Source organism: Eptesicus fuscus, chromosome 7, assembly GCF_027574615.1.
Source record: "Eptesicus fuscus isolate TK198812 chromosome 7, DD_ASM_mEF_20220401, whole genome shotgun sequence".
Lineage (NCBI taxonomy): Eukaryota > Metazoa > Chordata > Mammalia > Chiroptera > Vespertilionidae > Eptesicus > Eptesicus fuscus.
In genome coordinates, this window is record NC_072479.1 from 106,697,971 (window position 1) to 106,710,000 (window position 12,030).

The 12,030-nt window shown below is 65.6% G+C and overlaps 1 protein-coding gene across 1 annotated transcript in view; it reads right to left on the minus strand.

Moving 5' to 3' along the window:
- CELSR1 (cadherin EGF LAG seven-pass G-type receptor 1) overlaps window positions 1-12,030 on the minus strand; it is a 99,904-nt gene that overhangs the window by 22,034 nt on the left and 65,840 nt on the right. Inside the window, exons 6-11 of the mRNA XM_054719646.1 lie at window positions 9,648-9,805; window positions 8,283-8,446; window positions 7,872-7,997; window positions 5,750-5,916; window positions 1,552-1,737; window positions 251-364 (exon numbers count right to left, since the gene is read on the minus strand). Of these exons, the coding sequence (XP_054575621.1) occupies window positions 251-364; window positions 1,552-1,737; window positions 5,750-5,916; window positions 7,872-7,997; window positions 8,283-8,446; window positions 9,648-9,805 (915 nt within the window). The remainder of the gene's footprint in view (window positions 1-250; window positions 365-1,551; window positions 1,738-5,749; window positions 5,917-7,871; window positions 7,998-8,282; window positions 8,447-9,647; window positions 9,806-12,030) is intronic.

Genomic DNA, 12,030 nt, shown 5'->3' on the forward strand with positions numbered 1-12,030 from the left:
CGGTGGACAGCGGGGCGGGTTCTGGTCCCGCCAGGAGGGCAGAGCGGCGGGCCCGGACGGCAGATGGAGGGGCTGGGGAGAGGCCGCGAGGGACGTGGGGAGGACCGGGGAGCTGGGACCTGGGTGTGTGAACGCCGGGTCGGCTCTCAGACGAGCGACTGGTCACGGAGACCAGCCGGTCGGCACGGCTCCAGCCGCGGGGCCGCCGCGGAGCCAGCGTGGCGCCCGTGCCCGCGCCCGCCGAGCGTACCTGCATGCAGCCCCGGAAGCCGCGGCGCACCGAGAGCTTGTCCTCCGACACGCCGCCCAGCACCACGCTGCGCAGCCTCAGCCCCGGGAGCCGGTTCCCGATCTGCACCGTGTCCTGTGGGGGAGGGGACACCCACCGGAAACTGCTTCACCTGCTCCAAGGCACGCGCTGCCGCCCGGGCAAACCCCACAGCCCGCGCCCTCGGCCTCAAACAGCAGGTGGCCCGGCCGCGCGGCTCCGTGGCTGAGCGTCGACCTAGGAACCAGGAGGTCCCGTTCGATTGCCGGTCAGGGCACAGGAGTGGGGTGCGGGCTCGGTCCCCAGTGGGGGGCGTGCAGGAGGCAGCCGACCCATGATTTTCTCATCACCGATGTTTCTCTCTCTCTCTCCCCCTTCGTCTCTGAAGTCAATAAAGTACATTAAAAAATAAAAATAAAAATAAAACAGCGGGCAGGGCTCAGCCTGCTCTTGGAAAACCCGGCAGCTATCTGTGGGTGACGCGCAAGGCGTGGGAACCGGGTCAGAGGCCACGTGTCCGTGTCCCAGCGAGGCCAAGATGGTCAGCGGGGGTCGTGGGCAACCCTCCCCCTTTCCCCCTCCCCCCATGACTGCCCACGATGCGGGAAAGGGTTGGTGAACGGGAGACGGCGGCGAACGGGAAACACGCCCACAGAGGGGGCGTCTAAGGAGGCACCGCCAGCGCCTCAGCCGGAAGGCGAGCCCGCGGGACCCGCAGCCGCGCATCCGCAGAGCCAGCGGGGAGTGAGCCGGGACCCCCAGAGCGCCCAACAGTGGCCCGGGCGTCCCGTACACACGCCTCTCCTCCCCCTCCCCCGCCAACCGTGGCGCTCGTGTGGCTCCGCCCGCGCGCTGAGTGCGCCCTGCGGCCGCCACGCGCCCACCTGGGACAGGTGCGCCTCGCTGGTGTCCCGCGGCCCCTCGGGCACCCGGGCCCACTGCTCGCCCACCCGCACGCTCCGTCCACTCTGAGGTTTTCAGTCTTTGCCCCCGAAGGCACAGCGCTGAGCACACACCGTTCCTCGTGCCTCGAAGGCCCGCTAAGGCCCCGCGGAAGGCAGGATGGACACACGGATGACGCCCAGGTCCTGACCCCAGGGGCTGGCCATCTGGGCAGGGACCTCAGCATAAGGCAGAGCGTGAGACCCAGACTCAGGGGCTCAGAATGGGCGCCCCCAAATCTACCAGGCCCTGGGGGGGGGTGTCCCGGTACGGGGAAGGGTCAGTGGGTTCCCCGCAGACCCGGTGACGGGGTCCGATCCGGAGGGGCCGGGCCAGCCCACCTGGTCCGCGCCGTAGTCCAGGGTCAGGACCGCCAGGTACGTGACGTCCTTGCCCTCCTTGGCGCTCTTCAGCTCGATCAGCAGGTGGTGCCACTCTCCGTCCGTCACGCGCGACCTGGTCAGCCGCATGGACGCCACGTCCGAGGGGCCGTGGGACACCGCGAACTCCACGTGGCTGTCCAGGACCTGGGGGCGGGAGCCACAGGGGCAGGCTTCAGGTGCTGCGCTGAAGACGGACCAGAAGTCGGGCCACGCCTACCTCCGCGTGGCCTGAGATGCTCCTCAGAGCGCCACGCCTTTCCTGTGGCCCCAAGTGTCAGACGCTGCCTGGCCGGTGTCCCAGGGGTTAGGGCGCCGGCCCACAGGCCAAGGATCCTGGGTTCGATTCCCAGTCAAGGGCACGTACCTCGGTGCAGGCTCGACCCCCAGCCCTGGTCGGGGGCAACCAATCAACGTGTCTCTCTCACATTGATGCTCCTCTCTCTCTCTCGCTCTCTCTCTCTCTCGCTCTCGCTCTCGCTCTCTCTCTCTCTCCCTTTTTAAAAAAATCAATGGAAAAACGTCCTCGGGCGAAGATTAAAAAAACACGCGTGTCCAATGCGGACGCGGTCGAGCCCAGCAGCACCCCCGACTCAGGCTGGGAACAAACTCCGACTCAGGGCCCGTTGGGCTCTGGTTTTGGGTGTAAACGTGACCCTTTATGAGGCAAGATCCAGGTCACGTGTCCCAGGACACGCACAGGCCACGGAAATCAGCCTCGTGACTGGCCTGAGCCATTCCCACTTACAGGAAACGGAGCCACGGAGCCGGGGGAGGCCGAGGTCACGTCGCCCCGGGGAAGGTCGGGGCGACTGGCGCAACCTCCTGAGAACACCGGGAAAGTGAGACCAACACAGAGCCCCCCCTCCCCCCCGGCGGCCGGCGACCCACAGCCACAGCCGGAACCCGCGGCGCGGCCTCCCCCGGCGGCAGCCGAGCACCGCTGCCTGGGCGCCTGGGGCCGGGGACACCACCTGGCACGCGGGGCGGGGCCTCTCAGTGCCTCCTCCGCTCCAGTTTCAGATTCTCCCCACGTTTCCAACCCGATGCCCAGCTCTCAGCCGGGAACAACCACGGCCCGGAGACAGGACGGCTGCCGGAAAGCCCGAGGCAGGAACTGGAGCCAGAACCCCGGGGACCCAGAAAGCAGAACCGCCGGACGCCGGCGCGAGAACAGTGCAGGGGACCACGGGCGCCCGAGGAACAGGCTCAGGGGGCCGCACCCCCTTCACCTGGGAAGTGAGTATTGGTTTGGTGACGTTCGATCCAGGCCCCGTTTAATACACGGGGAAGGTCAGGAGACAGCACTGTCGCCGACCTCACGTTTCAATCTACACGGAGCGGCCAGACGATGATCTCTGAACATGATGATCTCTGAACGCATAGTCATCTGGCCACTCGGTGTATATCCTATATGATAAAAGGCTAATATGCAAATTGTCCCCTTGACCAGTTCGACCAGCAGGCAGGCCGGCCAGACCCCCCCTCCATGCCCGAATTCATGCACCAGAACTCTAATATATATACACTGAGTGTCCAGATTATTATGTGTTCAGAGATCATAATAGTCTGGCCACTCGGTGTAACTTCGGGCGAGACCGAGTGAGAAAGCCCGGTGCCGTGGCTCAGGTTGAGCATCGACCCATGAACCAGATCACCATCCGGTTCCCGGTCAGGGCACAGGCCCGGGTTGTGGGCTCAATCCCCAGCAGGGGGCATGCAGGAGGCAGCCGATTGATGTTTCTCCCTCTCCTTCTTTCTTCCTCTCTGAAATCAACACATCTATTTTTTTTAAAAAAAGGTAGAGTAAAAAAAACCAACAAAAACGACTCCTCAGAGGCGGTGGCTGTCAGTGGCGGTGAGCTTCCTTGTTGATAAAAACGTCCAGCTCAGCGCGTGATCCCCTGCAGAACCCTGTGCAGTGAGTGGTTCTAGACTCTCAAAGGCGTGTGGTGGGTCGGGAGGGTTTGCTGCCCAGGCCCCGTGTAAAGCAGACGTACCCGCCGCTGGCGTGACCCTGTGTCAAGATGATCCCAGAAACTTGTGAAACAGAAAAAAAGCAAACCTCAAGCTATGGGTGCGCTCCTCACAAGACGCACAGAGAAAACGCGAGGGCGCCGAAACGCTGAGAGCAAAGGGCAGAAGAAGACGCATCGGGCAAACGCAGGGCCCCGTCCCTGGCGAGAACACGGCGCCGAGGCAGCCCCCCGAGACCAAGTGGCCTGCACGGCAGGGTTAGTGCCAGAGATGAGGAGGGCTTTCCGAATGCCGAGTCCCTTCCCAGGGAAACCACTCGACATTTGTACGACCTGGTAACACAGCCCCACATCCACCAAGCAAAATGGTCAGAGCCCACCGTCAAGATGGCAGGTTTTAAAAAAATATTTTTTTTTATTGATTTCAGAGAGGGAGGGAGGGAGGGGAAGAGAGAGAGAGAAACATCAATGATGAGAGAGAATCACCTATCAGCTGCCTCCTGCACGCTCCACACTGGGGATCGAGCCCGCAACCCGGGCCTGTGCCCTGACCTCCTGGTTCATAGGCTGACGCTCAACCAGGGAGCCGCGCCAGTGGGCGAGATGGGAGGTTTTTAACTCTCCTCTCTCAGTGGCTGAGAGGACAGCCCCCCACCAGCACCCCGCGGGTGACCTGGCAGCTGTGAGTGCCCGTGAGCCCGCGGCCCTGCCTGGCGTCCGGGGAGCGCACCTGCAGAGCGCCTTCCTCTCGGCCGCGCGCAGGACACCGGCCCGAACGCACTGCCAAGGTCTGCGCCCTGCGGCGGCCCTCCCTGCCTGCGCGGGTGTGAGAAACCTTAACAAAGCCATTCACTGGAAAACGCCCCGTTGCCGACTCAGAACCACACTCCTCGATGCCCCGCGGACGGGCCGGAGCGGAGAAGAGGTCGAGACGGAAGCGGAAAGCATGTCAGCTGGTCGTGAAGATAACGCACTGAGAACGCATCGTGGTTTCCGTCTCCACGGGCAGCCAGCTTTTCGTCATCGCCTCCTTGTTCCACAGGCGTGGGAGTCCACGTGTTCAATTCCCTGCTCCCTCCTCGCTGCTTTTTAAAAAATGTGTTTCTATTGACTTTAGAGAGAGCGGAAGGGAGAGGGATAGAGATAGAAACGGACGAGAGAGAAACACTGCGGGGCTGCCTCCTGCACCCCCTCCTGGGGATCCGGCCGCAGCCGGGCAGGTGCCCTCGACCAGAATCGACCCTGGGACCTCCCAGTTCACAGGTCAACCACGGAGCCCCACCGGCCGGCTCTCCTCGCTGTTTCTAACACAACCCAAAGCCAGCGGAGCGACAATGAAATGACATGTCTGCACACACAGGCGATTCCGGCGGACGGATCCGGCCGACGGCGGGGACCGCCCGGCACCTCACGCCTGTCGCGGATACAGGAGGCCCTGACAACAGCCCGGGGACCCCGCTGACAATGCAGGCGGGTTCAGGGCGCCCGAAGCAACCACCCAATTGTCTGGGCTGCCCGGTGACGGGCTGTGCCGCTCGCCTGGCCTGTGGGCGGCCCCAGAACCCCACGCTGCTGCCCACGGGCCCACGGGCCTGCGGGGGCCTGCCGTCCACACGCCGCTCGTGGAAATGAGCCAGGGGTTCCTGGAGGGACCGGCCTTTGGGAACTGCCCTGGGGGCCGTCCGGGTGGCCACAGGCCCCCGTCCCCGGCAGAAGCCTGACCCCCTGGGTGAGCACCGGAACACGAGTCTGTTCCTGCCGAGCGCGCACTTTTTTCCTAGAGGCCCCGTGCCAGCCGGTGCGGCTCCCGTCATCACCCGCCCGGCACAGCCGTGTAATGTGTTCCACCGCGAACCCACCACAGAGCGGACGCCGCCCCGGCAGCACCGGGCTTGCCAGCTTCGGCCCAGAGCTCGCTCCTGGGCTGCCCGGGGGGGCCCTGGGGTGACAGGGTCATCAGGAGGAAGAGCGCCCGACATGCAGGGCCCGGGAAACGCGCCTGCGCAGGACCCGGCGAGGGGACCACGAGGGAGCGTCGGGGCTCTGGGCCCCAGCCCTGGCCGGACTGGGCCGGCCACGCCCCCGGGGGCTGGCAGGGGTCCCGTGGGTGCAGCTCTGCGGAGCGCCCTGGTTACGTCCATCGGCCGCTCGCCTGCCGGGGGCCCAGGCGGCACCGTTCTCACCTGGAGGTGGAGCCGGGAGGACGCGCCCGCTGTGGCCTCCATCAGCACGCCGTCCGCCGTCCGGGTCCGGAACATGAGCCCCAGGTACCAGGGCACGGAGATGGTGACGTCCAGGTCGCTCCAGGACACGACGCTCTCCCCGCTGAAGCGCTGGGGGTACGGCATGACTGCGGACACAGACAGGGACCCCCGAGGTCAGACAGGGTCAGGGACGGGCTTCCGGGGAGGGGGAGCCCTCTGGGCCTTTTCGTGTCCGTGCAAAGGCCAGTCTCAGACTCCCGTCTGCACGGCCGCGGCCCCCGAATCCAGGCACCGTGGGCCCTGCAGAAGCCCCCTGGGACACAGACCGCCTTCCTGGGGAGTCAGGCTGAGGCCTGGTCCCCCCGTGGCCAGGGCACGGCAAGGCTCTCAGGCTGGACGGCAGGCAGAGGGGGCGGCTCGGGGTCCCCAGGCTCCGAGGACAGGGTGCTGGGGGCCTGAGAGTCCGGCCTCCTGTCCCCTCCCACGCCTGCCGGAGCGGGGGCTGCGCACAGGACGGTCTCCGGGCGGGACAGCGAGCCAGCAGGGAGCCCACCGGCGCCGGCACACGCCCGCCCCGTCGCCGGCAGACATGTGTGTGGGCTCCCAGCCCAGCACACGGCCCGGGGATGGGCCCAGACCTGACAAGGCCACCAGACAGCTGAGGGCTCCCAGGTGGGGTGTGGGGCGAGGGAGGTGACACAGCCCCTCGGCTGTGACCCCTGGGAAAACGGTGTGTGCCCCACAGACCGCGAGGCTGAGCCTGCCCTTGGTCACGGGTCCGACTGCGTGTGGCAGGCAGCGCCGTGCCGGGTCTCGCCCTGATCCCCGGGCGGGACGGCACCGTCAGCCCACGCGGCTCAGGAGAGCACAGCAGGGGCCTCGTGAGCGGCGTGTTTCCTGCTCTCGTGACCCCGCCCTGGCCGCTGTTTGCTCTGGCACGGCCGTGGCCGCTCTGCGGCCTCCATAACAGGAACCCCGGGGCTCGGCGGCCGCCGCACTGTCCACCCGGCCCGCCGCCCCCTGCGGCCTGAGCTTCCTGCACACGCGGGCCCGTCAGGGCGGGGCCCCCCTGCCCACAGGCGCCCAGGAGCCCGGCCCACCCTCTGCCCAGAACAGGCCTCGGAAGGTGCCGGCGCTTTGGGACACAAAGGGGCTGACCCTGGCCCTGACCCTGGCCCTGACCCTGACCCGTGAACCATCCCGGACGAGGACTGCGATGTGACACAGACCCGCGTCGCATGCCTCCGTCCGCACGCTGCAGCCGTCCGCAGGGTGCTGGGCCGGACGGGCCAGCTGCCGCCGGGGCAGGAGCTCCGCTCTCCTCACACGCTGCCCCGTCCCCCCCAGTTCTGGCTCACCGTCTGCTCTGGGAACCGAGGAAGCTGTGGACCCCGTGCCCCCAAACCGTCACGCAGAGCCCCACAGCGAGGCAGTGCCCTCCGACCCCTTCCTGGCCCGGGGCTTGGGGCCAGCGGGCGTCTCCAGGGCAGGACGTCTCAGAGCAGTGAGCACGGGGCACCCCAGAGGCCGACCAGGGGCACGCCCGAACCGATCCGGCCTCGGCCATCCTGTTGGCTTACCATCCTGTTGGCTTACCCTCGGTTCCGAGCGTCGTGATTAAGAATCGACATTCCTCACTGCCGTACGGCTTCTGAACCACGGCATCGCTCAGAGCCGCAGTGCCCACAGCTTGTACCCGGCGCAGGGGCGGGCGGGGCGGCCACGTGGCCACGGGAGGGCCCCTCCGGGCGGCGAGGGCGGCGGGGCGCCTGGGCCTGGGCACCGTCCCTTCGGGCCTCAGGGGGAGCCCCGGGAGCCCCCGCCCCGCCCGCCCGCCCGCCCTCCCCGCTTGCCTGACCCTCGGGCTCGGACCTCACGCTGGCCCCGCTCAGGCAGGTGCTGTGTCCTGCACTGTCCCAGGCGCCCGTCTCTGCCCAATTTCACCTGCTCGGCCGCCCCCCAGGCCCCTCAGCCTCTCACCCGCCCAGGACCTGTGCTGCTCCCGCTTCCCCAGGACCCTGCCCGGGACCCACGTGCCCCAGCGCCTGCGGCCCGGGGAGCGACCCTCGAGCCCCGCGGCGCGGCCCCAGCGCAGGCTCACCGTGCTCGCAGTTCTTCCCGCCGAAGCGCAGCGGGCAGCGGCACAGGTGCGTGTCCCACCGGCTCACACAGCTGCCCCCGTTCTGGCACCAGGTCCCCTCGCAGAAGTTCCTCTGAGCAGCGCAGCCTGGAGGCAGAGCGGACGTGACGGGGTCCCCGCCGTTCCCAGCACCGGCCCCAGGAGTGCGGCCGAGGGAGGCGGGCGGCGGGGACCCCCCTCCCCGGGGACAGGCCTAAGACTTCACAGGGCAGACTCGGCTGCAGGCCATCCTGCGGGGGGCGGGGTCGTGCGGGACATGGAGTGCCCCAGGGGTCGGTGACGGGCCGGCCCAGCGGGGTCACTGCCCCCCGCAGTGCACGCCCCCAGCCCGGCTCCGCTCCCTCCGTGTGGCCCCGGGCGGTCGCGCCCTACCTGCCCTGGTGCCGTTGTTGGCGATGAAGCCGGCCATGTCCACGCTCCTGCCGTCGATGGACAGGTTCCGCATGCAGCCCACGAACTGGCGGCTGCGCACGGGGAAGTCCTCGGGCAGGTTGGGGACGCCCCCCAGGAGCAGGGGGCCCGTCAGGTCCAGGGACCTGCGGAGGCAAAGCCGAGCTCGGTGACGTCGGGCGGGAGGCGAGAGGGGGCACGGGGCCCCGGCGCTGCCGTGAGGTCACCCGGCCTCTGCCGCCACCACGCGCGTCATCTTGCTTGTCAATCACTGAACAGGGGCCTGGGAGGCAGGGGCCACGGGTCAGGACACAGGCGGGTCCGACTCCGGTGCCGCGTGGCGTGCGGGCTCCCGGTGCCTCGGCTCCCTCGCCCTTGCAGCAGATCCTGACCCCCGTGACCGGCCCCCGAGTCACGTCGAAACAGGACGTACACTGCCAATTAGGGCTGCGGGCTTCCTCCGGCCTGATGACCTTGAAGGAAGGTCACAGCCAACCAGACCCTGGTGCTGCCTGAGCAGCCGCGTGGCCTTGGCCAGGGGTCAGATCTCTCTCTCCCCGGGCACAGCTTCCGGGTCGGTCACAGGGGCTCGAGCGCCCGCCCTCCCGGCTGGGGTGGGTGCGGGCAGGAGAAATAGCCGTGTGACTGTCCCAAGCCACAGCAGCACTGTCACCCCCTGGGGCTGGGCTGGACACGACTCTGGCAATTGCATCTAAAGGGACAGACTGGCCGGGCCGGCATAGCTCAGTGACTGAGCATCAACCTAGGAACCAGGAGGTCAGGGTTCGATTCCCAGTCAGGGCACATGCCCAGGTTGTGGGCTTGATCCCCAATGGGGGGTGTGCAGGAGGCAGCCGATCCATGATTCTCTCATCACTGATGTTTCTCTCTCTCTCCCTCTCCCTTCCTCTCTGAAATCAATAAAAATATGTTTTAGAGAAGCAATAATAAAAAATAAGTAAATAAAGGGATAGACTGTTGAACCTCAGAGGGAAGGCAGGGAGGGTGGGGGGGGGAAGAGATCAGCCAGTGAAGTTGTCTGCGTCTGTGCACAAACTGCGGACACAGACCACAGCGGGTGAGGGCCTGGGGCGGGGTGGAGGCCGGCCAGAAGAGGTCAACGGGGAAGAAAGGGAACGTATGTAATACTTCAAACAAAGATCTAAAAAATAAATAAATCAAGGGACTTATTCTAGAAAGTTCCAGAAGATGCCCCCGCCAAGGGGAGGGAGTCTGCCTGCAGCCCGACGGGGGTCCTGGAGCGCCCTGCGTCGGGTCCTGCCGGGCGGCACTCTCCTGAGCAGCGGCCATGGGGGTGGAGGCCGGGCCTCTCCCGGGGACACTCACTTCTTGGAGCCACTCTGCGTGCCCTGGGCCGCGCAGGAGTAGTTCCCGATGACGCCGCCGAAGCGCACGGCCACGGCCGTGTCACAGTCGTCCACGGTCACCACGGCCACCTTCTCTCCGGACGGCCCGTGGGGCAGGCCCAGGCGGCCGATGTGGGGCTGTCGGGAGAGAAAGCAGAGGGGCGTCAGGGTGACCCCATCAGTGTCCTCGGCGGACGTGCCCCGCCCACAGAAGGCGGGCCCATGGGGGTGGCATGTGGACAGGGGCAAAGGACCCCCAGCCTTGTTTTAAATCTGCCCCCAAATCAGCCATACGGGTTTGTAGGGTACCCCCAAATCTATGTCCTCCCGGAACCTCCGAATGTGGCCTCATTTTGAATTCAGGGTCTTAAAGATGGAGTTAAGATGCGGTCACACTGCCCGCCCACGTGGCTCAGTGGTTGAGCGTCGACCTATGAACCAGAAGGTTCAATTCCCGGTCAGGGCACATGCCAGGGTGCAGGCTCGATCCCCAGTGTGGGACGTGCAGGAGGCAGCCGATCCATGATTCTCTCTCTCTCTTCCTCTCTAAAATCAATAAAAACATGTGTGTGTGTGTGTGTGTGTGTGTGTGTGTGTATACACATATAAAAGATGAGGTCACACTGCAGTGTGGGGGACCCTGATGCAATGACCAGAATCCTTTTAAGAAGACAACCACAGAGCAGAGACACATGGGGAGAAGGTCATGTGACAATGAGCTGAGACAAGTGATGCTGGGACCCCCAAGGGATGCTGGGACCACCAAGGGATGCTGGGACCCCCAAGGGATGCTGGGACCACCGGGGGATGCCGGGACCACCGGGGGATGCCGGGACCCCCAAGGGATGCCGGGACCACCGGGGGATGCAGGACCCCGGGAGCTGGAAGAGGCCGGAGGGAGCTGGTAAATCCACGGGAAGCGTTTACACAGCCCCTGGCCGCCCAGCCCCCAGGTAACTTCTTCGTTTTGCTGGTCGCCGGGTGGGGAGATCACCGGCCTGCGGGCCGTGTCCGTACAGAGGTCACCGGGCTCAGCGGCGGTTAGATGAGCATAAAGTAACGTGGCCCCTCCGTGGGCAGGCGCTTGGGGAGCGCAGACAGTGCCTGTTAGGACGCCTAAGTGTTAGGTGCGATCGCGGGAGGAGCCGCCCCCAGGCCGCGGGCCCGCACTTTCCCTGCGACTTGTAATTTAGATTTCTGGGCTGGGTGTCGGCTCCGGGAGGGGCGTAAACAGCAGTTATCCGGGGGAGGTTTCGCCACGAAGCTGCTGTTTACAAAACTGCACGGGCTGCAAATTGCTGTTCTCGATCCCTGGCGCAGAGCGGCGGATCGAGAAAAAACCGGAGGCGAAAGGAAAACACACAGACCACTGTATCCGGAGCAGCTCTCGCGGACCCGAGGCGGCCCCCCGTCCGGACGGACGTCAGGATCCCGCATCGCGAGTCGAAACTGCGCGCACGACTTTTAGGAATCGCACGCCTCTGACAACCAGGGCCCGCACCGCCTTCCCGGCCCCTCCTCCAGACGCACCGCCGTGCGGGCTAGAGCGCCAGCCCTGGGGCCCAGAGCCGAGCATCTCAGACTAAGCGCAGAGGGCCAGCGGGAAGGCTGCACAGTATCCTGCATCCGAGGGATGCTCCCTGCTCCACAGGCCTGCCTCAGCCTCCCCTGCTGCTCGGAGCCAGCAGCTCGAGGGGCAGCCGGTGCCACGCACCTGCCACCTGCCACCGAGCGGACACAGAGGAAGCGGAGGCTGGGGGTGGGGCGCAGGAAGACGATGCTGAGCTGAGTCAGATCCAGGGACGGGTTCGCCTCAAAGCGTTAATACAGAATTAGCACGCGACCCAGCAATTCCACTCCGGGGTACAGACCCGAGAGGACGGACGACAGGGACTCGAACAAAAAACCTGTGCACAGCCCTAGCCGGTGTGGCTCAGTGGATAGAGCATCGGCTGCGGACTGAAGGGTTCTGGGTTTGATTCCAGGTCAGGGCACATGCCTGGGTTGCAGGCTTCATCCCCAGTGGGGGTGTGCAGGAGGCAGCCGATCCATGATTCTCTCTCATCATTGATGTTTCTATCTCTCTCTCCCTCTCTGACATCAACCTACTAAAAGAGAAATATGCAAATTGACCATCCCTCTGCTACACCCACCAGCCAATCAGGAGCAAGTATGCAAATTAACCCAATAAAGATTGTTGGTTAATTTGCATACGCAGGCACAGAGCGAAGACGTAAGACAGTGTAGAAGGAAGCCAAGCGCTGCAGAAGGGAGCGAAGTGGCGGAGAAGGGAGGGAGAGAGGCAGCGGAGAAGGGAGCAAAGCCCTATTCTTGCAGGAATCTTCCTGCAATGGGCCTCTAGT